General features: G+C 42.8%; 1 protein-coding gene across 1 annotated transcript; it reads right to left on the reverse strand.

The window, feature by feature from the left end:
• Positions 1–5,300: 5,300 nt before the first annotated feature.
• LOC110802915 (probable inactive receptor kinase At5g10020) lies at positions 5,301–10,031 on the reverse strand. Its single transcript, XM_022008366.2, has 3 exons — positions 8,491–10,031; positions 6,103–7,599; positions 5,301–5,998 (listed from the first exon to the last, which is right to left on the reverse strand). The coding sequence occupies exons 1-3, from the start codon at positions 9,386–9,388 to the stop codon at positions 5,409–5,411; spliced, it is 2,985 nt and encodes a 994-aa protein (XP_021864058.2). The 5' UTR covers positions 9,389–10,031; the 3' UTR covers positions 5,301–5,408.
• Positions 10,032–25,247: the final 15,216 nt, after the last annotated feature.

The raw sequence follows: 25,247 nt of genomic DNA on the forward strand, positions 1-25,247 counted from the left end.
ACATTGGACCCCTCTTGGTGCATGAATCATCCATTACCCACTCAAATAACTTACAAGCACTTGCACCCTAATTTTGATACAAAACACATATGTATAATTTTTATTGTTAAAACTTGTATGTCAAGTCAAATAAACGTAAACACAAACCATTACAAACTTACAGGTCAGTGAGGACAACCGTAGAACTGCTTGCCAGCGTTTACTCCACTCTTTGCCGTTCTAATAACGGCTAAGTCGTTACAATAACATATTAACCGCCTGTTAATCATGCCGTTGTTGTTAGAAGAATTGGTGGATTTGTTGCTCAAGTTTGCCATAAGTTTGTACCAATTTATATTCAATTTATGACAAAGAATCAAGTGGAATGAATGGGAGATTGTAAATTTAGCACCTCCTTTATAGCCAATCGTCCCCTACGGTTATATTGTAATCCATCAACTATTGATGATGTTAATTGGATAAAATTGTTTGAAATTTCAAATGTGAAATGATGGGGGAGGGCCATACTCAATAACGTGAATTATGTATTGGGTTTTCGAAGACATCGTTTAATTATGAGCTAAGGTAAATATCCCCTGACAGAACTTGGCAAATTGTTGGTAATCACTTTAATTGAATGCGATTTATGGTTTAATAACATGTAACTTTTATTCTTGTCGTACATCAAAATGACTCTAAAACGTTGTTTATTAGTGATAAATTGGTTTATCAATAAGGTGTGCAAGCCTTTATTTTGTATACGCTAAAATGGTTTTCACTTTCACATTTGAGATGACCAAATCGATCATTGGCTCGTAATCCATATTCACTGTATATATGTATTGACTTGACAAAAACACCCGATTATTTGGTCCTTAAAAAATGTGACTCTAAAATTAGTTAAACATTGTTTTTTACAATATAAAATAATTAAAATGTATAAGTTAATTATCAGACCCGAGTTTGACCCGTCCCCGAGAGTGACCCGACCTGAATTCTATCTGATCCAATTATTATCCGATCAAAACCGAGACAGAACCCGCAAATATTTATTTTGCAAACCGACTTAAACCCGACTTGATAAGACCCGAACCCGAAATTACCTGTTACAAACCGACTTATACCCGACTCGATAAGACCTAAACCCGAAATCAAACCTGACCGTAATGTGACCCGACCCGAACCCGACCTAGGACAAAGTCCGACATGACCCGACCTGAAATCGACCCGACCAAACCCGAGCTCAACCCGAACGGAATATTGACCCGATACAACCCGACAAGATCATGACCCGATACCCGAGATAAGCCCACCCAAAATCGACCCGATGACCTGTTTTGACAGCCCTAATTCAAGGAGGCTGTTGTACAAGGAGTCAATAATCAAGGAGGCTATTGTACAAGGAGTCCATAATCAAGGAGGCTATTGTACAAGGAGTCCATAACAATTTGGCGCCAACTTTGACCTTCATTACCAATTAATTGGCGCCATAAGATGGACCTTTAGGGTTTTCCCATGACCATTATAAAAGGGGATTTTACCCACACCATTCTTCATAGTGCTTATCAACCCACAAAACTTCTAATCTTGGTTTTAATCTCTGCAATTATGTCTGTTTCCTATGGGTATACCTTGTCCTCCAATTCTCCTTCCGTTTTGCCTGCATACTCTTCTTCTGCCTCTTCAGACACGGCCGATACGGCCGACACGGCCATCTCCATTTCTTCTGGTAACACCACAGACACATCAATATCCGTTTCATCGTCCTCCATCCCCTTTAACCCGTCCACAAGTGGTTACTCCTCCACCTCATCAACTTCCTCCTTTCGGACCCTTTATGGGATGCGTGACCCAAACTACTGGGGTCTACGTGCACCATTCACTCCTAATTTCCCTTATCCACCAACACCCTTTTCACCACCCGAACTTCCACTAGACATGGTTACTATATTGGTAAGGAGTGAGTCAGAGACCGATCCTGGTGTCCAATACATCCTCCATCCTAATGAAACCATGATTAGGGTATACAATGATTACGCTAGTCGTATTGGTTATCCAGCCCAGGATATTGCCATACGTAGGCGTCTTAAAAAATTTCCAATTATCAATGTCACCGTTAGGCAACTTGCTATTAAGAACGGGGAAGTGTTTACCGTCGTTGGACTCGTACGTATTAGTTTCAAATCCTCGTCGTTGCATTATTTTGTTAATAACTACAATGTTTTACTACTAACAGAATATGTCATTTGTACAGGTGGATGGAATGAATGTGAACACTTATATCAAAAGGTTTATAGTCCGACCCGTATACAACATTCCAAACGATTTCCCGGTAGAGGCTTTAGTTACCGACAAACTGAAAATTGTTTATGAAGCGTATGCTCATGCTATGGGCGTACGCCCGAAAGACATCCAATTTTATCACCAGGGGAAAATGTTAACTGATATCCACACTGTTCAAAGTGGAAAAATTGTGAACAAGTCCATTTTGTACCCATTCATATATCAATAACGTGCTACTTATTGTTAGACCTATTTAGACCCAAATAATTATAATTACTACGGCATTATAATTACATTGGCCCATTTTTGGTACTCGGTGGAACAGGCTCGCTTACGTGAGTGTTTAGTTAATTAAGATAATGTTGCAAGTAATATTCGTGTTTAGGTTAAATAAGTCCATGTTTTAAGTTGTATTAGTGTTTATGATAAGTAAGCCCTTGTTTCTAGTATTAATAGTAAGCCCTTGTTTCTAGTATTAATAGTGATTCTCATAATTAAGTCCATGTTTAGTTAATGAGGGTCATTTCAATAGCCATTCTCATTTTACTTTATGAAATTATCTAAGCATTACATTTTTTTAGTATTGAAAATTGACAGTAAACCAAGTGCTACCAATAGTACACAATAATTATTATAATGCTAAAAAAGTACTTTACAAAACTAGATAGGAACGACCGACTTAAAATGTTGCACAAGACCACGAAAGACTTTTAGACTACATTTAGATCAGTTTCTTAATTAAACAAGATAGGAACTCGAAATTATGCCATTATAATACTAATCTAGAATATCGCGGTCACTTGATGATGTACCTGTACCCTCCTGCTCCGTAAACAACCTACGTCTCGTCGAGGGTTTGGGTGGAATACCCTGCAAATATGAATCAAAGTAACGTGTTAACCGGTGCCATTAAATGAGACATCATAAATTTAAAATTCCAGGATCTATGGGTAGTACCTCAAAGCAAAACTCAGCCACCATGTTCTGCCTACGGTTATGGTAACCAATTACAATACTAACCGCGACATCCATCCATAAAACAACCACCCCACCACCAAATCCGACAGGACCAAACGTGGAAAAAATGTATCTACCGGGTAACCGAGTAACGATAACCTCAATATTTTCACTAGATAGTCGTGACTCTAGTAAAACAACCACGGTCGGCCGATGAGTTAGGAACATATTCATAAAATTTTCAACAAATGATTCCCTAGCCATTCCCCTAACATTCCAACACACATACCTAGACGGATCTGGTACACTAAAATAGCCAGGGTACTCTATGGAACTTCCTCTCTTAAGGAAAACCTCATGAGCACGTACAACATCATCTACACAGAAAATTTCAAAAAATATTAGAGAATTCTCAACATTCATTTCCATAACGTGGACTGCATCGGTATAAGATGCCATATGGATTGTAGTTGGGGCAAATAACATGTACAGCGGCCCAACCCAATTTATAACAGGACGCGGATCTACCATGTGCATGACATTTTCCAGGAGGAAATTAGTAGACTGCATTAGATCAAGATTATCTAAAGCCCCCCAGATGTACTGCTTAAAGGCTTCATCCAAGCCAAACAAGTCATACAGGTTGGGAAGATGAGCTGGGATAACTTCAAAAGAATCACTGAGTACACACATCTCCTTATACTCTTCTATACTCACGTTTTCATTACGTATAATATTCCGAATAACATGTGCGGGTATTACGTCAAGGATACCTGCCTTGGACTCGTTATAAAAAAAATTGAATAGATTAATGTTTGCTTCTGCATTTTCTCGATTGAGGGGGGTGGTGTATATAATGGCAAGGGGGGATGGTACCCTAACAAAGAAGGGATAAAAAGGAAAAGCCATAACTTTGTAGTTTTGAACTTTGGGTGCAAAGTTCTTGGTTTGTAGGAGTAACGCAGGATATGAGGATAAAACTAGGCTTATATTTATAACAAAAACATTAAGCATTTATGGTAATTTTGATTACTAACATTGCTGGACCAATAAATGATTAAAAACAATGTACTTGTACCCTAATAACTTGGCCCCTACAACCCTATTTACTTGGCCCCTACTACTCTAATAATCTATGTACATAAAGGGTCCCTTGTAAATTTGAGGTCATTGTATTGTCTAATCAAGGAATAGTCTTGAAATAATTACTCCATTCGTATTTATTTAAGTGATACACTTGCCTAAAACGACCAAATTAATTTAACTGATACACTAGCCAAATTTAGTAATTTTTCACCCCCACAAACTAATTAAATAAAATTTCTATTTCACCTTATGACCCATCTTCTTATTGAACAAATAATTTGTGAAACCCACCTCACCTCCATCTAGGGGTGGCAATGGCTCAGGTTTGGATCGGGTCAAGCTCAATCGGCATCCATCCATGACATTTTCAACCGTCATCCAACCATCCATCATCCGTATAATTCTCAATCCACATCAGATCCATCCATCATCCACGGGTAATTCGGGTCGGTCGGGAGATAATCGGGTGTTAAACATTTGACGGTACATAAAAACTACATAAATACACACATGTTGCAGTTAGGAATAATTAATCCACATATAGTCCACATGACTTTTTTTCCATTTTGAAACACCATACAACCATAGCATTAGTTTTAGAAATATTTAGATTTATCTTTGCATAATCCTAGTAAGGGAACGCAATATTTTGTGTTACGCTTATGTCTAGTATAATTTTATGTTCAATAAATTTAAAAAAATTTAAGTAAATTGAACAAAAAATAAATAATACAACTAATTTAATTGGTTGATGGATCGGGTGAAGGATCGGGTGGTTGGTTGGATGCACCTTCATCCATATTCAACCCACCCATCATCCGATCAATACTTCATTCATTAACCATCCGCTTCTTTACGGATCGCGGGGGTGGATATCCATCGGATTCGGAAAGAATTACAAGCTCTACCTCCAACCCCCAAAAACTACTTCTGGAATAATTAAAAGTAGGATTTACTTTTACTAACTACTTAGTTAAGGATTACTATTTAAGGGATGTGTTTAAAATATTTATTATTATTTATTGTTTAAAAAACCCTAATGCCTTTGAATTAAGAAAAGCAAGCAATATACAAGTGCAGTAACAGAAATTTAATCAAAATTTCTATTGCTGTATGGAGTCAAGATTGTGTAAGACTGTTCTAATATCAGGTCTCTCAGATGCTGGGAGAATGCATCTCAGAGCAATCTGCAGCATTTTATCAACTGTTGTATGCTCGGTTTCAGATGCATTTTTACCTAAGATTTCTTTATCAAAACAATCAGTAGCGCGGTTATCAGACACCAACATTTTCACCCAATCTGTCAAGTCAACGGCACCTTGATTTGCAGAAACTATCTCAGCTGAGCTTCTTCCAGTTAAAAGCTCCATCAAAATAACTCCAAAACCATATACATCGCTCTTTAAAGATGGACATGGTTCGCTTGAGTTGATGAATTCAGGTGGAAGGTAACCTAGAGCACCTGCATTAAGGACCTGGTCAGCAATGCCAGTTGGTGTCATTAGCCGGTGGAGACCATAGTCTGTGACGAGTACACTCTCTACCAAAGGATGTATAAGAATGTTTGTAGACTTGAGGTTGCCATGAGGTATGGCTTTCTCATTGTGAAGGTAATCTAAACATTGGGCAACATCTCTTGCTGCTTTCACTCGTTTCATTAAGGACAAACACGGGACTTGTTTTCGTTCTGGTCCTGTCACATAAGTGGTTCTGTTACATATTGGCTAAACATAAATAAATAACAAAAGAAAGACATTGATGATATAGAAAAAAAATCTGATGAAATAATAAGGTTACCTTGTATGTAGATGCCTAAGCATGGTGCATTAAAGTAATTTGAAACAATCAACTTCTCATGCTCCCTTGGACCCCAGTAAATGCCCTGGAGAGATACCAGATTTGGATGTCTAACATTTCCTAGCTTTTTGGCTTCCCTTGCAAACTCTTTTCTTCCTTTTGCTATCCCTTCTTTCAGTCTTTTTATGACTAACATATGGCCATTGTCAAGTGCAGCTCTGTATAGAATTCCATGGCAACTTCTCCCAATGACTTCAGCAGGAGCACGTGAGAGCTGTTCAGCAGTTAGCACCAAAGACCCATCAAAGATATGTAAATCCCCAGCAAGTTGGTCTGGCGAACCAATCTTAACTGCACCAAGATTCTGGAATACAATTTGGCCTTTGGCAGGCGATTGATTTGAAGATGATATCTCACCATGTTTTCTACTTGATTCCAGATCTTTGCACTTTGTTACATTGGATGTAGAGCTTCCTAGTGCAGCTGTAGCTTCCATCTTTGATCCCTGACCTGAGCTAGGTGAATTTGATGATGGATCAATACTTTTCAAGGACGCTGTTGTACTTGGGAGCGAAGATGGCCTACTCTTATTCTCACTTTGCCCTATCTTATCTGTTTCAGAATGCTTCTTCACCTTATTCCTGTAATACATTATCAGCCATAAAAGAACTAGAACAACAGCACCACCAATTAGACCAGCAATAATGGATGCAACAGCTTGATTCCGGCTATGATGACGACTTGAATTCATGCTTAAGTTACTTCCAGGTGAACCAGGGAATATCAGTAGTGAATTACCAGGATGAAATGAGGCATCTGCAAACCTTCTAAGATTCCCAGGCACAATACCTGAAAGGTTATTGTAAGAAACATTGAGTCCAGTTAACTGCTCTGAAAGATTACTTGGGATGCTGCCCGCAAAATTGTTACTGGACAGGTCGAGATATTGTAAGTTGTGGAAATTGCTTATTTCAATAGGAAAATCACCACTTAAATAGTTATGTGATAAATCCAATGACAATAAGCTAAAATTGTATGAAGCTAAATTATCAATTTCTGATCCTGCTTCAAGAGGGACAATTCCACTGAAATTGTTGTGCGACAGGTTAAGACTGGTAAATTTCGTCCAACTGAATACACTTGGGAGGAATCCACTCAGCAAATTATAGCTTAGATCAATGAATTTTAGCTCAGGGTATGTGCCTAGATTGGTTGGGAGACCCCCTTCAACTGAGTTGTTGGATACCTTGAGAGAAGTCAGTCTCAAAAACTGACAAGTTTTACTTGGAAAAATCCCTGTCAAAGAATTAGAACTTAAATCAACAACCTCTACATCACTTCCCCAATGTTGAATCCTTGAGAGGTTTCCTGAAAACTTATTGTTGCTAAGGTCTATGGTAACACAATGCCCAATCTTCAGGGGCAAGGAGCCTGAAAGTTGATTTGAAGATAAGTTTAGACTCCTCAAGTTCGTAGATGTAATACTTCCCACCAGCCCTGAAACAAATTAAATATATTGAGACATATGCATCCTAGAGGGGAAAAAAGTGTCAACTAGAAAAATGAATGCAAGATACAGTAGTGTTGGCCTTTTTAATAGCATGAAAAATTGGGGCATCCATATCCCCTGGTTGCTCTTTATCTATTACTCACCTGCTGGAGAAGTGGCTCATATTTTTATTGAAGACAAGCATTTTACACTAGTATCATAACTAACCCTTCGAGAGAGAATGGTCAAAGGATTAAGGGCCTTCATGAAAAAATAATCTGAATATTTCATTTTCATCACTATTCATAGGTGTAAACAAAAGCCGAATGTGTATAATTCAGTTACATGGCTGCAACATAACCTGATAAGGGTATCCATATTAATTAGCCTTAATCTTGTTGTAATTTGATTTCCAGAAGATTACTTTTGGCAGGAAAATTAGTTAGCCTCCTGATTTTAAGGGAAACTGTTACTTAATTGTGATCAGCTGTCTACTTCTGTCAGCTTATGTACTTAGCAAATATAGACCAAGTATAGGATGTAACCATTCATTCAATAATAATCACAAGTTCATTCACTCTCATCTCATATTCTCTCAATTTCTCTCTCTATATTCAAAGAGTTCAGTCTTCTATCTTAGCAATGCAGCATAACCCCATTAGCAAGAATAAGGAACCATTTGCAAGGTAGACATTTCTTTTCTTTGTGACTACTTTGCCTGCTTACATGGTTATACCATTTGCACACATTTGTGCATAAGACCAGTTGGCGTTCATACAATCAAGCTTCAGTTTGAATAAATAGATCACTAAAACAGTTCTTAAAATTGTTTTTAAAAGTAGGCCTTGCATTTAGGAAAGAGAAGGTGCATATAATATTTATAGCTTTTCAGCAATTACCTTGAAGCTGGTTAAGGCTGAGATCCAGCTCTGATAAGACCATTGAACTATCTTGCAAAAGCACTTCTGGAAGAGGCCCTGATAACATATTGCTTCCAAGTAGAAGAACACGAAGAGAGACAACGAAATTGAAAGAAGGTATGGTACCATTAATCTGATTATAGCTAGCATCAAACACCTCAAGGCTGTCAAAAAATGGCGTCCCGTCATGGGAGAAGAGCTCTCCTACCAAAGCATTATGACTGACATTTAAATACTGAATATTGGAAACAAAGCTAGGCCTTCCAAGTCCAATATCCAACTGCCCATTAAACTGATTGCAGCTAAGATCAAGCACAAACAGGCCACCCACTTTTGAGATAAGACTCATAACATCCCCAGAAAATTTATTAGAGTGCAAATCAAGGTACTTCAAATTCTTCAGCTCAAGGAACCCAGAGGGCACTACACCTTCAAAGTTATTCGTCGAAAGATTTACAGACACTAAGTTCTTCAACCGAGTAATGTTAGAAGGCATTAATCCACGGAAAGAATTTCGCGAGAGGTCCAAATTTTCTAGAGATTCTAGGGAAGAAATCTCCAAAATACTCCCAGATAATTGATTATTCGATATTGACAGATTTCGAAGCAATTTAAGACTCGAAATCGTTTCGAAATCAATCTCTCCAATCAAACCAGCATCATTAAGCATGATTGACTCTACATTACCCTTTCTACAACTAACTCCATGCCAACCCTCTGGGCATCCATCAGAAGCTAATGATTTAGCATTCCAAGAGTCAAGAATTCCATTAGGACCATTTTTAATGCCTTTTTTAAGCTCTAAAAGTGCATTAAAGTCGGAACCCGCTAACGCCAGTTGCACCCAGACAAAAATTACCCAGAAGAATGTCTGCATTCCTTCTTTACACCCAACTCCCAATTAAACCAAAAAGTTTCAAAATTCAATGCTTTGAAATAATTTAACCAAAAAAAACTCAACCTTTTAAGAACCCTTTAAACTTTTACAATTTAAATTAATCAACTAAGGGATTTGGGTACATATGAAAGCCAACATATATCAAATTGCACAAAAAGTAGCATTTATAAAGGTGAAAGGAAAGTAGCATTTAGAAGGTGAAAAAACTGCCAAAAAATGATGAAATCAATCAAATGAGCATAAAGAAGGCACTTACAATGAATTTGAAGCAACATGCAAAAGAAACAAGAAAACCCCACTAGATCTTTATTCGAATATTCAACAAGAAATACAAAAAATAATCCGAAAATCTGAATCTGTTAGAACAAAAGCAAACCCCAAGTGAGCAAAATATGCAGAAAGAGGTAGAGTTACACAATGTGTGGTCCGGGGAGCTTGTTGAAGCGAGTCAGCAACTCAGTGACCCAGAAAATAACTAAAATTGTAGACATTAAATACTGGTTTTAAAGTAAAGTTAAAAATGGCTGCCATTAAAAAAGATTTTTTTGGGATTTGAGGGGCATTGGAAGCCTGGATTAAGGGAGAGAGGACGAAAGTAGAGAAAAGACTACATGTACACTTAGTGTACAAGATTTTCTTGTACATTTAGTGTACAAGATTTTCTTGTACACCACTATTAATTTGTTGACACATTATCAAATCTACTAAAAAATGAGAATGAAAGACTATAAATATTCAATTTTAACCAATAGAAAAATATGGTGTATAAGATGCCTTGTACACTAGGTGTACATGTGGTAGGATCCCGAAGTAGTATAATAGTTGTATTGTACTCCATATGTTCCAAAATTATAGTCATGTTTGATTAAAATTACGGATTTTAAGAAAAATGTAATATAGTGGTTGGAAAATTAAATATAGTGTATGATGATTAATTTGTATGAGAAAGTACAATATAGTAAAAGTAAAAATGAATAAAGTACATATAAAAAGTAATAAAGTACACGGGGAAGGGAAAATAATGAAGTATATGAAGAAGTTTTCAATGCATTTTTTAATTTATTTTGTGGTCCCAAATAAGGGTAATATGAGAATTATTTTATGTTCAAATAAGAAAATAATGCTATAATTATAGGACGCCCGATTTAGAATACATGGCTATAATTTTTGGACGGAGGGAGTAGATGTTAACATCAAACAAGTACTCCGTAGATTCTAACATTAAACAAGCACTACTCCCTTATCTGAAGTAGGTGTCCATTCTCGACAGTTTAGAATCATAACCGTTTAAAACCCACGAGCTAAAATCTAAAATCCGACCCGATCACCTAATCCAATTATAATCAACCCGAATCCGACCCAATATGTAAATATTGATCCGATTCAGATCTGAATTCGATAACAGACCGATCAGTGGCAATCCGAATTCGTTCAATCCGAACCGAAATGATCCTGCCCGAGGAAAATCCTTTTGCAATCCGTGACCCATTTAATCCAAACCGTTTCAACTCATAACCCATTTAATCCCACCGTTTCAATCTGTAATCCTTTTATAACCCATAACTCGTCTAACCCAAAACCATTCACGACCAGTAACATGTATTATTATTATTTGTTTCTTATAATTTTTTTTAGGGTACTTCTTAAAATCTCGAGATAGAAGGAAGAAAAAAAAATTACAAAAGGTAAAAAATTGCAATTGTATCGTTAGAAAACATTTACTTTAATGAACTTTTCCTCGTGAATCCTTCAATAGAGGTGTATTACCGTATAGTTATAGTCTTATAAAACTAGATATTTATAAACTTATAATCTCATAAAGTTACATAATTTTTTAGTTATAGCCTTATATAGCTAGTCAAATAGTGTTACAGAATTACTTCACGTACATTTTTTTTTCCAGATATTTAAGGATATTCTTGACCAAAGTCCAATGCGTCTCTCCTGAGTCTCACTAGTATCTGCTCGTTGTACTTAGTGCGGAAGAAACATACGGTCTTGTACAAATCATGGCATACATGATATATCCAATGGCCGAAGCATATATATGGAATCATACTCATATTTTCTACGCTCATCAGATGGTTTAGGACATTGAGTCTTGCTTAATTAGATATATACCATGTGACACGGGTAGATGTCCCCTTTTAGCTTCTATCATATTGGACCGAGTGTAGATGTCTACATTTGAGCCTAAGGCTAGAAGCAATAAGTTTAGTGATAAACAAAACATCCACTTGTCAAATGTATTCCTAATCAAGCAACGGACGTTCTAAGACTAACTGACTCATTCTCCAAACCCATATTTCCATTTATAGTAATTGATATTTATAGTAGCTTCCATTCTAAGTATCTGCTAAAAATAGTAAACCATCCAAAATAGATTTACGAGCAGAGTTGCACTCCAACTCAACCCCCTAAAAGAGATTGAAAAAGGAGAATTTTAGTTGTATTCCAATTTAACTCCTAAAAGAGATAGAAAAACAATAAACGGAGTTTAGTTGCATTACAATTAAATTCCAAAAAAAGATTGAAAAACAGAGTTTTAGTTGGGAATAACTCGAAATAAGGATGAAAAGTGTAAAAAAGAGTTCTAATCCGGAAATAAAACCGGATTAAGCTGGATAAAACATGTGGAAAGTAAAATGTGCGCAAGAATTTTCTTGCGCACAGGGCCCAACACGACAATTTACTCGCGCCAACTTTCACACGCAAGATTTATCTCAGGCCCAATTTCAGTCCAACTTGTTGTGGGGTTTTTCCGGTGAGATACCTTGGAGGTTTCCCGGTAACTTCTGAGGATTTCACAAGAAAGTATTTTTATAGAGAGAGAAAGTAGAGAGAAGGCAGAGCAACAATTGCTCTTGATTGTATTGATTGTGACCCCTTTTACTAGGGAAGTGGGACTATTTATAGTACTAGGTTTTTGTGGGAATGACCTAATATTCCCTTTACATGATTGGCTAGGGTATGGGAGGAGGACATGTGTCCTTTCTCCTTACAATTCTCTGGCCCCTTTTGGCAATAGTGGGCTTTTTGGGCCTATTGTGCTTATTCATACTACTTGGGATACCTACTACTTAAGCCCCTTTTCAGGTATAGGTACATTACATACATTTATACACTCTTAAATACAAATACATATACATTGTAGATACGTAGATTGATACCCATACTGTGGGGTAGTCTTCGTATGGTTTCTGCTTAGGGGGCGCAATACGTGCCATGTGTCGCATCCTCATTGGTACACGAAGGCATGGTAATTTTGCCCACAACATTTGCCCCTCAAGAAGGGCATTTCTGGAAACACTTTCCGGGTATCGCTTCTTGACCTTTGATTTGCATCTTCGTCTTTGGGACAGGTGTTGAGGTGGTGACACGTGTCACCTTTCTCCATTTTGCCCCTCCCTATATATAGAGGGGGGTAAATTTCATTTATTACATTTCGTTTTCATAGAGCTATACACAAGCGATTTCCGGCGTACTCCCACCACCAGCAGGCGATTTCCGGCCACCGCGAGACTCAACTTGTTCTTCACCAAACTCAACCTGTTCTTCACCAAACTCAACCTGTTCTTCACCAAGTACTTCACAGATCTTTCAAGGTTAGTTTTCGCCTTTCTTTCTTGTTTTTGTTATCCCCTCGTCATTTTTCCCTTTGTTAGCGGCCGACCTCCTAGTACTAGGTAAGGGTTTGAAGGTTTTAATTGAGATTTTTCCGCCGTTCGTCTTTTGTCGGGGCGGACGTCCAATCGCGTCTTTTTCTTCATTGTTGGTCACTCCTAAGACGTGCTTCGTTCACTATGCAGAAGGCATGGCTAGAACCAAGCAAACGGCAGATCCTACGCGCCTGCGCTTGCGGGAGGAAACATTCACACCTCCTAGGGAGAGATATTCTTCCACCGCCCCGGCAGCCGACGAAGAATATGCCGAACTCTTTAAAGAGATCGACGAATATGTCGAGGTGGAGGAGCAAACGGCAAGCTCGTAAGGGGGTACAGCGAGCCAGGCAGTGGGGGAGTCAAGCGTCGCTCCATTGCCATCGGCCGCCGAAGAGCAAGAGGCTGCTCCCCAGCCTATTAGGCCCAGAGGACGGGAGGAGGCCCAGCTGCTTCCGTCGGAGATCCACCCAGACATAGGCTGGATGCGGTGGCTAGACAGGCATGGGGCCAAGATGAGGGACGACCTCTGCGTGGGGGAAGGGTACCAGATGCGTGTGCCAGCCGGTCTGGACTCGACCGTCAGCCTGCTTGCCGAGGGAGAATTCCTAGTGTATGCCGCATCCATCAAGCTCAGCATGAGATTCCCTCCACACCCCTTCGTTGTGGAAGTGTTAGATGGTTTTAACATTGGGGTGGCCCAGCTGACCCCCAACTCGTGGGCTGATATCTTTGGCTATATTGCCAAATGTGCGCTGAACGACGTGGAGCCGTCGTTCAACGCTTTTCTGCATCTGGTCTCCCTCTCTCGTTCCCCCAGTGCCGCCAAAGGGTGGTTTAATCTGAGCAGCCGTGGTACATACCAGACAGTGGTCGGCAAGCTCAGCAAATGGCATATGTGGAGGAAAAGGTGGGTCGTGTTTTACACGGACGACCAGGAGATGTATGAGAGGATGAGCCGCTGGAATCGCAACGCCAACTATATGGTCCGTGACGAGCCCCTTCCACCACTTACTGCCGAGGAGTGGGATCAAATAATGGTCCTGTTCAAGGCCAACACTTACCACTTAACCGTTGACAAGACTTTCCATGTGCCGGCCGAGTGGTTGCCGCACATTAGCCAGTTTCGGAATGAGGCCTTTCTAGCGGCCGTAGGCCTAGGATATTCTATGACTCGAGGTTGTATGCCAAATTATGTGCCGTTTCGCGTTGGTCTATTCATATTTTCTAACTTTGAGTTTCTTTTTGTTCACAGAGGAAGGGATGAGCAAGTTGTCGGCGGCGGATATTGGGAAGGGCGACATGACCGATTGGATGGCCGACATCTATGAGGCCAAGATGCAGAAAGCCAAGGCCGAGTTGGAGGAGAAGGTGAGTATTCTCTTAGGTCGTTGTCTTTGCAAGTTAAGCTTTTCCCGTCCAGTGTCTACAGTGGACGTCTTTTTTAGTGACAAGCCGTTATCTTGACATGTGACTCGTGTTTGCTAAGGTAGGCCTCGTCACTTTTTAATGACGTGCCCTTAAGGTAGTGTTTTTCTTGCAGTTGCCAAGGTACGCCTCGTCACTTTTTGAGACGGGCGTCCCTTTGGTGACGAGCCATTTTTCCACAAGTGACTTGTGATTGATAGGGTACGCCTCGTCATTTTTGATACGGGCGTCCTTTTTAATGACGAGCCACTATTCTGTGAGTGACTTGCACTTGATAAGGTACGCCTCGTCATTTTTGGGACGGGCGTCCTTTATAATGACAAGCCACTATTCTGTGAGTGACTTGTGGTTGATAAGGTACGCCTCGTCATTTTCAAGACGGGCGTCCTTTTTAATGACGAGCCACTATTCAGTGAGTGACTTGTGATTGATAGGGTACGCCTCGTCATTTTTGAGACGGGCGTCCTTTTTAATGACGAGCCACTATTCAGTGAGTGACTTGTGATTGATACGGTACGCCTCGTCATTTTCAAGACGGGCGTCCTTTTTAATGACGAGCCACTATTCAGTGAGCGGCTTGTGATTGATAAGGTACGCCTCGTCATTTTCAAGACGGGCGTCCTTTTTAATGACGAGCCACTATTCAGTGAGTGACTTGTGATTGATAAGGTACGCCTCGTCATTTTCAAGACGGGCGTCCTTTTTAATGACGAGCCACTATTCAGTGAGTGACTTGAGATTGATAAGGTACGCCTCGTCATTTTCAAGACGGGCGTCCTTTTTAATGACGAGCCACTATTCAGTGAGTGACTTGTAATTCATCACGAGGCCAAATATCTGACTGTCCTTTACGCTCTTTTCTAGCAAGCTAAGGACGCGGCTAAGGCGTCAGGGAAGAAAAAGGGGACGACTCTGTCCCAATTGAAGAAGAGAGCCGTGCCAGCTGGCTCGGAGACTCCGAGTACCTTCAAAAAGCCCAAGCCTATACCCCGTCATCTTGTGAAGAAGGACGAGTCAAAGGCTGCTGAGGGGGGTCGCCCTGATGACGATGAGATTGGCGTGGACAAGCCGTCTCTGGTTGTGGACTTGGTGTCCAAATCAAAGTCTGGTGGGCATCCTGACGAGTTGGAGGACCCTCTTTCTGGAATTCCGGCCGACGTCCGTTCCCAGATACCTGCGGAGGTGGCCCGCCGAGCTAGGTCATCGGGCGGTAAGTATTATTCGAACGTCGTTCAGACGTATCGAGCCTCCTCTGGCAGTTCTTCTTACTCTCCGCGTCATCCTAAGGCCGTTGTTTTTCCTATAGCTAAAGACAAAGGGAAGGAGGCAGCTGCTGCAGAGGACGAGAACGTACCCGCTACTCCTCACTATTCGTCAAAGGATAGGGTGGCTATATGCCGCAAGGTATTTAAGGCCGTCCCCGCGGAGTATGTTGCTTCTCTTCCTGGCCGCAAGACTGACGCCCAGTTTGGTGCAATCCAGGCCACTCTACTCGACGTGAGTCTAGTTCCCATTTTTGCTTGTACTTGTTTTCCTTTTCAAGTCATTTACTAACATGTAGCTCCTTTTGCAGTTGTTCTGCCACATGGAATTCTGCAAGGGTTGGAAGACCCGCACTGCTGAGGAGCTCAAGGCTCAGGTGGCTGAGTCTACCCACCATGGTGACTATGCGTTCAAATCCATTGAAGAGGTCCGCCTGCAGATGCAGACGACCATAGACCTTCAAGCAAAGGAGGTAGCTTCATTGAGGTCTGACAAGGCCGAGCTGCTAAAGAAGATCTTGGCGCAGGACAAAGACATGGTGGCGATGGTCGAGGAGGCCAAGACAGCGGCGGCGGAAATACGGACGCTTCAGGACCAGTTGCGGGAGTACCCTCAAGTCAAAGAGGCGGCTGAGGAAGCCGAGCATCTTCGGGGGGAATTGGAGACGGCCAGGTCGCAAGTTCGCACCTTGCGCGAGCGTCTTCTAGAGTCCTATGATCAGGGAGAGCAAGCGGCCAAGGACGCTGTTAAGCATGCCTGGGAAAACCACATGCCAGAGTATGATCTTGCGTGGTTCCAGCAGCGATTGGAACACAGTGCCGCTATGTTGGATGCTGAGCGTCTCGGTCAGCCGCCCCCAGAGTTTGTACCTTCTGACGATGAAGACGATGCGGCTGCTCCCTCACTTGCTTCCCTCCCAGTTTTTAAGAATTTTATTCAAGTGTTCACATGCCTAAGGGCAAAAACAATTATTTTGTCAAGTTTTGGCGCCGCTGGCGTCTGTATAATTGTGCCTGCTGAGCACACAATAATTTCTTTTTTGTTTCTGAATTCTGGGCTACTTTTGCACGCCTTTCTACGGGCGTTGTTTTATAAGTAAATAGGTTATTTTTGTTGCTTCTTTTATCTCGCATTTATTTGCTCTTCGTAATTTGATTATTCCTTAATCAATAGGTATGGTAGCCAAGGTGCAACTGAGTATACACTAAGCACGTTGGTGCCGCAGGCAACTGAGCATGCGCTAGGCACTACTGTGGTCGTCTCTTTCTTTGGCGAGCGTGTCAATAACGATATTGATTGACGCAAGTCAATCAATAGGTATGATTGCCGCTAGACATGCTCGTCAAATGGAATGGACGGCCAAACATTCTGCACAACCAACCTTTTTCAAGGACGTTCGTGCCGCCGAACTTTTGAGCGAACAATCTTTGTTTCAAAGTTATTGGTGCCGCAGGCAACTGAGCATGCGCTAGGCACTACTGTGGTCGTCGCTTTCTTTGGCGAGCGTGGCTATAACGATATTGATTGACGCAAGTCAATCAATAGGTATGATTGCCGCTAGACATGCTCGTCAAATGGACTGGACGACCAATCATTCTGCACAACCAACCTTTTTCAAGGACGTTCGTGCCGCCGAACTTTTGAGCGAACAATCTTTGTTTCAAAGTTATTGGTGCCGCAGGCAACTGAGCATGCGCTAGGCACTACTGTGGTCGTCGCTTTCTTTGGTGAGCGTGTCTATAACGATATTGTTTGACGCAAGTCAATCAATAGGTATGATTGCCGCTAGACATGCTCGTCAAATGGACTGGACGGCCAATCATTCTGCACAACCAACCTTTTTCAAGGACGTTCGTGCCGCCGAACTTTTGAGCGAACAATCTTTGTTTCAAAGTTATTGGTGCCGCAGGCAACTGAGCATGCGCTAGGCACTACTGTGGTCGTCGCTTTCTTTGGCGAGCGTGTCTATAACGATATTGATTGACGCAAGTCAATCAATAGGTATGATTGGCGCTAGACATGCTCGTCAAATGGACTGGACGGCCAAACATTCTGCACAACCAACCTTTTTCAAGGACGTTCGTGCCGCCGAACTTTTGAGCAAACAACCTTTGTTTCAAAGTTATTGGTGCCGCAGAGCTTTTGGACAAACAACCTAAGTTTTAAGGTTATTTGTGCCGCTGAGATTTTGAACAAACAACCTATGGTCAAGGTTATTTGTGCCGCTGAGATTTTGAACAAACAACCTATGGTCAAGGTTATTTGTGCTGCTGAGCTTTTGAACAAACAACCTATGTTTTAAGGTTATTTGTGCCGCTGAGCTCTTGAACAAACAACCTATGATTTAAGGTTATTTGTGCCGCTGAGCTCTTGAACATGCCGTACTGGTTGGCCAGCGGCATGCTATACTGGGAAGGAAGTTGGATAGGTGATCAGCCTACAACTTGGTGCTAATCTGGGCCACTTCTTAGGCTTCAAACAATTAGTCTTGCTGAGGGTTTTTGCTAATCTGGGCCACTTCTCAGGCCGTCATACAATTAGGCTTTGATTATGCATTTGAGGGTATATTTTTGTATTCATTGTGCGAGCAATAGATATTACGGGACAAATAGAGTAGTATTATTTATAACTTTGCTAGGCGAATTTAGCCGGTTACAAAAGTAATTACTACCCTATTATGACCATTAGAGGCCGCCCCTTGGGCAATGGATCGTGGTAGATAAGACAAAGCTAACACATATCTAGAAGAAATATTTCTTGAGATTGTCGGCATTCCAAGTGCGCAAAATTGGTCGGCCCTGCATGTCTTGAATGCGGTAGGTTCCATCTCTAACCTCATCATAGATCTCATAAGGTCCCTCCCAGGTGGGCGCCAGCTTACCCTGTTCGTTTGCTCGGCCTGTGGCTTCCATTTTCCTGAGAACAAAATCTCCTACTTTGAGCACTCTATTAGAGACTTTCTTGTTGTATTCTCTTGCCATTCTTATCTTGTACAGCTGTTGTCTGAGCGCTGCATTTCCTCTAACCTCGGGCAGAAAGTCCAGGGCTGCCTTCATTGTCTCCCAGTTGGCATTTTCGTCATACAGCATGACTCTCAAAGTTGGTTCACACATTTCTATGGGTAGGACGGCCTCGGCGCCATAGGCTAGCAAGAAGGGTGTTTCACCGGTTGAATTCTTAGCCGTGGTGCGGATGGACCATAAGACATTTGGCAGCTCACCAGCCCATAGACCTTTGGCTTCGTCGAGCTTCTTTTTCATCCCTTCGAAGATAATTTTGTTGAACGCTTCAACCTGGCCATTGGCTTGGGGACGTCCGACTGATGCAAAGCAAGTGTGTACGCCGTGATCTGCCAGCCACTCTTTCAGCTTAGGCGTCTCAAACTGAGGCCCATTATCGAAGACGATAGCCTGTGGAATCCCAAAGCGAGTCATGATATTCTTCCAAATGAATGCTCTCACATCAGCAGTTTTTATGTTTTTGAGCGCTTCTGCCTCCACCCATTTGGTGAAGTAATCTACAGCAACGATAACATAACGCCTCCCTCCTGGTGCGGCCGTAAATGGGCCTAGAAGATCCATCCCCCACTTAGCAAATGGAATTGGGCTCGTGATGGGCGTCAGAACTCGTGCCGGTCGGTGTATTAGATGAGAAAAACGCTGGCATTTGTCACACTTCTTGACCAGTGAAATTGCGTCCTCTTTAAGAGTCGGCCAGTAATAGCCGGTTCGAAGTGCCTTTTCAGCCAAAGCCCTTCCACCAATATGCGAGCTACACAACCCCTGATGAAGGTCTTCTAGAATTTCCCGCCCTTTCTCAGGCGTCACACATCTTAACAAAGGACGGGAGTAGGCCTTCTTGTAGAGGGTGTCGTTCCACATTTCAAACCAAGAGCCCTTCTTCTGAAGTTTTGCCGCTTTCCTTGAGTCTTCTGGCAAGACTCCATTCATTTTGAAGTTTACTATATCATCCATCCATGTGGATGTTCTGTCAAGGGTTTTCCACCTCCATTTGCTCAACACTTTTGTGCTCCTTTACCTCCCAAAACACGTGCCGAGGGGTATCACAAGACGCGGAACTTGCCAATTTCGACAGGGCATCAGCTTGGTTATTTTCCGAGCGAGGAACTTGCCTTACTTCAAAACTTTTCAGTGGTTCTACTTCCTGATGGACGGCCTGCATGTATTTGACCATAGTCGGATCTCTAGCTTCGTAGGTTCCATTAACTTGGCTCACAATCAGTTGGGAGTCAGATAGTGCTACAATCTCCTCGGCGCCTGCCGCCTTACACATTTTTATGCCACAAAGCAGGGCTTCATATTCGGCTTCATTATTTGACGCCTGAAAGTTAAATCGCATAGCATACTCAAAAGTATCTCCTTCTAGGGAGTGACAGATTATCCCAGCTCCACATCCATTCTGCGTGGACGAGCCATCTACATACAATGTCCACACCGTCTTTGTATTCTTGGCAAAGTCTGGCCTTGTCATTTCAACAATAAAGTCGGCACATGCCTGCCCCTTGACATCTTTCCTCGGCTCGTAGGTGATATCAAAGGCATTCAGCTCTATTGCCCAATTCAGCATTCGTCCTGACGCCTCCAGCTTTGTGAAGGGCAGTTTGAGCGGTTGATCTGTGTAGACCACTATTTTGTGAGCTAAGAAATAAGGACGGAGCTTTTTGCTGGCCATGAACAGGGCTAAGCCAAACTTTTCCACTGTGGGGTATCTAACTTCAGAATTTTGAAAAACATGACTTACAAAGTATACCGGCATCTGTATTCCCTCCCTCTCTGTCAGTAGAACGGCACTCAACGAGTGCTCGGACACGGCGAGATACATGTACAAAGTCTCTCCTAGCAAGGGGCTAACAAGACGAGGCAAGGTATGCAAGTGCTCCTTTAATCTGACCAATGCCGCCTCAGCTTCGTCCGACCACTCAAACTTGGCCTTCTTTCTGACTGCCCTAAAAAAGTAGTGGAACTTGTCTCCAGCCCTGGAAAGGAATCTGCCCAGGGCGGCCAAGCAACCTGTGAGCCGCTGGACCTCCTTCACTGTCTTTGTTGAGCTCATATCAATTACTGCCTGGATTTTGTCTGGGTTGGCTTCAATTCCCCTTTCATCAATCAAGAAACCTAAGAATTTGCCTGCCGTCACCCCAAACACACATTTCTTAGGATTCAACCTCATGTTGTAAGCTCGAATAGTCTCAAATGTCTCCCTAAGATCAGTTATGTGTGCCGCCCGCTGCTTACTTTTTACGATCATATCATCAATATAAGCTTCAATATTTCTGCCGAGCTTCTTTATGAACACAGTGTTAATAAGACGCTGAAAGGTGGCCGGTGCATTCTTTAACCCAAACGGCATCACTTTGTAGCAGTAAAGGCCTTGTTCAGTAACAAATGACGTTTTTTCCTGGTCGTCAGGTCACAACGGAATCTGATGAAACCCTGAGTATGCATCCATGAAGCTCATCATAGCATGCCCTGCTGTAGAGTCGACGAGCCGATCAATCTTAGGCAATGGGAAACTGTCCTTGGGACATGCCTTATTGAGGTTGGTGTAGTCAACACACATTCTCCAGGTACCATTAGCTTTCTTGACGAGGACCACATTAGCAACCCAGTCGGGGTACTGACTAGGCCTGACGAACCCTGCCTCCATCAACTTTTGTATTTCTGCTGCTGCCGCCTGATTTCTATCTTCCCCATGGTTCCTTTTCTTCTGACGAACCGGTTTGAAGTTTGGGTCCACATTCAGCTTATGGACGGCCACAGCAGGATCAATACCCGACATTTCGTCCACTGTGAAAGCAAAGATATCTTCAAATTCTCTCAGAAGGTGGACCAACTCTGCCGCCAGCGGGTTGTCAGGAGAAATCCCGATGGGCACTACTCTGTCAGGTTTATTTGTGTTTAATACCACATTGAAATGAGCCCCAACAGGCTCTGGGCGTCTCTCTTCCATGTGCCCTACTGAGATAGTTAATGTTTCTTTGAAGATCTTGGGTTGTGTGTCGCCACATTTTCGTTTGTTTCCCGATGTCTCTTTCTCTTCACCCGTCCCCCATGCTTCTGGACTCAAGGTGGTTAGGTAGCAATCTCTAGCTTGTTGCTGATCACCATGTATAGTGCTGACACTCCCATCGTCACAAATAAACTTAAGAAGCATCAGATGAGTCACAATGACAGCCTTTGCCCTATTCAAGGTGGGACGCCCCAAGATGATGTTATATGCTGTCAGGTCTTTCACTATGAGAAAACGGACGTCCATTTGTCGAGATTCCTTTTTATTTCCCATCCTCAGAGGAAGAGCAATTATGCCGACTGGGTGGATGATACTACCTCCGAAGCCTATAATGGGATAATGGATTTTCTCAATCTTTGAGGAATCATGTTGCAGCCGGTTCAAGCACTCTAGACTAATTATGTCCGACGAACTTCCTGTATCAACCAAAATACGCCTAACCCTCAGATTAGCAACTTTTAACTCAATTACCAAAGGATCGTCATGCGGGGTGGAGATTTTCCCACGGTCGGCTTCGCCGATTTCTACTTTTGGAAACGGGTCGGCTGTGGCCTTGCCGGACAGCATCACTTGCCCCAATCGCTTGGCGTAATCCTTCTGGCCCCTCATGGTCGGCCCGCCGGCGGCCAATCCTCCGGAGATGACTGCTACGCACTCTGGGTCAGTACGATTCCCATCTTCCTCCGAGGGAGGGGATTTGTTCTTCTTGTAGAAGGGTTTGCCAGAACCTCCCGTGTTCCTGCTGATATAACTCTTTAAGAATCCCTTAGCGGCTAGGCCGTCCAGTGCCCTTTTCAAGCTCTTACATTCTTTGGTGTCATGCCCAATGTCGCTGTGAAAGTGACAGTACAGTTTGGGGTCCCTACTTTCTGGTGGCGACTTCATGGGAAATGGACGATCAATGTCATATTTGGACCCGACGTCCATCAGAATTGTGTACATGTCTGTGTTATACTCAAACCGCTCCCGATCATAAGTTCTGGACCGTTTCTGGCCTGCCGCCCCGGGGGCCCTGTCTGACTCTTTGGCAATAGGCCACGTCCCGTTAGGCCGACTCTTCTTTTCAAATTTCTCCTTTTTTGCCGCCGGCTCGGCGGTATCACTTCCTCTGGGATCTTTCGGGACGCTGCAAATCTCTGTTGCATGGATGAAGGCCTCGGCCTCATCCAGCACTTCTGCCATTGTTCGGACGCTTTTCTTTACCAGATCAAACTTGAAAGAGCCCTTTTTAAGCCCTCGAATGAAGTTATCGAATGCAACACCATCTGGCAAATCCGGAATTTGCCCTGCCTCTAGATTGAATCTCTTCATATAGCTCCTCAGAGACTCGTCTTTTCCTTGCTGAATCCTACTCAGATGCATGCTCGTCTTCTTTTCTTCCTTGTGATCCATGAACCGAGTAGAGAACAATAACTCGAGCTCCGAAAAAGAGCGAATAGTTCCAGCTGGAAGTCTCTCGAACCACTTAGATGCTACTCCTTTGAGTGTGCCCGGAAAATACTTACACCAGGTTGAGTCAGTTGTTCCTTGGACATACATGTGATGCCGGTAAACCAAGAGGTGCATGTCTGGATCTGTGGTCCCATCGTAAGCATCAATGTTGGGCGGCTTGACTTTGGGTTCCCTCGGGGCTCTCATGATGGAGTCTGCAAAAGGGGTGGTGTGTCCTAGGGCCATGTTGGACACCCCCTCCTGAATGTGATACACAGGATCTTGACGCCTTGAGTAGGGTACCCGCTGGGAAGACTCGCGTCTGCGAGTTTGACGGGTTGGACGGGTGACCCCGGGGCGCGCCTGGCTCAGGTGCGTATAAGTTGGATGAGGGAGAGGTCTATCCGGCATGACGGGGGTTGACCCGGTGTCAGAAAGTTCAGACTTAGAGTCAGGCAACCGCTCTACGCGTGGCTGCTCACGTCCTCGGGACGTTTCTCCGATCAGCCGTTGTGGCAATCGGCGTGGTAGGTAAGACATTGCCTGATTGGGCTGACTCGCTGGCGGCTGCCTCCTCAGGTCCTCGCCTATCTGCCTGGTCCAGACGTTTGGGGGGCGCAAAGAAAGTGTTGGCCTATTGCTTGTCGGTCCCTCATGATTTGCAGCCGCGGTAGTGGTGTGAATCAGCATACTCTTCTGTACCTCAGCATTAACTGTCTTTCCCATATCAGCTTGGAACTCAGCCAAGATAGCTCGAAGAGCACCCACAGAGACAGGCATATCAGGGTTCTCCTCTATTACTGTATCCGCCCGAGGATCTAGGTGTCCTCCAGGAGGGGTGCGATTGGCCTGGTTGTCCTCCTCGCTGAGCACCTCTACCTCGGCAGCATGACGCGGGGTGTGCCCGGCCGCAAATATTCGCGCGGCATCTCCAGTGACTCTCGTGGCCGGCGTCTGATGCTCAGTCGGCATTTCTCTTTCGAGGGGTGGCCGCTCTACTCGCGTAGGCCGCCCAGTATCATTGTCCTGTCGTTGATCTTCCATGTTACCGTACCTCCCCACAGACGGCGCCAAATGTTGTGGGGTTTTTCCGGTGAGATACCTTCGAGGTTTCCCGGTAACTTCTGAGGATTTCACAAGAAAGTATTTTTATAGAGAGAGAAAGTAGAGAGAAGGCAGAGCAGCAATTTCTCTTGATTGTATTGATTGTGACCCCTTTTTCTAGGGAAGTGGGACTATTTATAGTACTAGGTTTTTGTGGGAATGACCTAATATTCCCTTTACATGATTGGCTAGGGTATGGGAGGAGGACATGTGTCCTTTCTCCTTACAATTCTCTGGCCCCTTTTGGCAATAGTGGGCTTTTTGGGCCTATTGTGCTTATTCATACTACTTGGGATACCTACTACTTAAGCCCCTTTTCAGGTATAGGTACATTACAAACATTTATACACTCTTAAATACAAATACATATACATTGTAGATACGTAGATTGATACCCATGCTGTGGGGTAGTCTTCGTATGGTTTCTGCTTAGGGGGCGCAATACGTGCCATGTGTCGCATCCTCATTGGTACACGAAGGCATGGTAATTTTGCCCACAACACAACTCAAATACAAATTCTAAAGTAAATTTGGCGCATAAACTGGTGCGCGAAAAATGTTTCACGCTCAGGAGTTGTGCGCGAGAAATTTCTCGCGTACAAAAACTTTTTAGCAGTTCTCAAACTGCGAACATCTCTATCTTTCACGGTACTTCTTTCAAAAAAATAGGACCTCCAACCAGCCGAGTAAAGGGCACAAAATCATATTCCCATACTATAAACAAGTTAAGCCTAAGTCTAAGTCTTCCGTACATTCCGTAGTTCCGCCGTATTAACTTTTGTTAAGTGGAACTAAGCCCGTATAAGCACTTAAACTAAGCCTGGATCCTGCCCAAGAGTCTAGTCAAGTCAAGGAAAGTACGTTGTGTAAAAGGAAAACGAGTAAAGACAAGTGTTTACTTTTCCGAGAACCGCAATATAGCT

This window comes from Spinacia oleracea, chromosome 4 (assembly GCF_020520425.1).
Source record: "Spinacia oleracea cultivar Varoflay chromosome 4, BTI_SOV_V1, whole genome shotgun sequence".
In the NCBI taxonomy this organism is placed as follows: Eukaryota; Viridiplantae; Streptophyta; class Magnoliopsida; order Caryophyllales; family Amaranthaceae; genus Spinacia; species Spinacia oleracea.

What these genes read in the sequence shown, in the direction of transcription:
- LOC110802915 (XM_022008366.2), bottom strand. Translation starts at nt 9,388, where the DNA reads ATGCAGACATTCTTCTGGGTAATTTTTGTCTGGGTGCAACTGGCGTTA. An exon ending in CAGCCTTAACCAGCTTCAAG is followed by an intron (nt 7,600 to 8,490) that starts GTAATTGCTGAA and finishes AATTTGTTTCAG; the next exon opens with GGCTGGTGGGAAGTATTACA. An exon ending in CTTAGGCATCTACATACAAG is followed by an intron (nt 5,999 to 6,102) that starts GTAACCTTATTA and finishes CTTATGTGACAG; the next exon opens with GACCAGAACGAAAACAAGTC.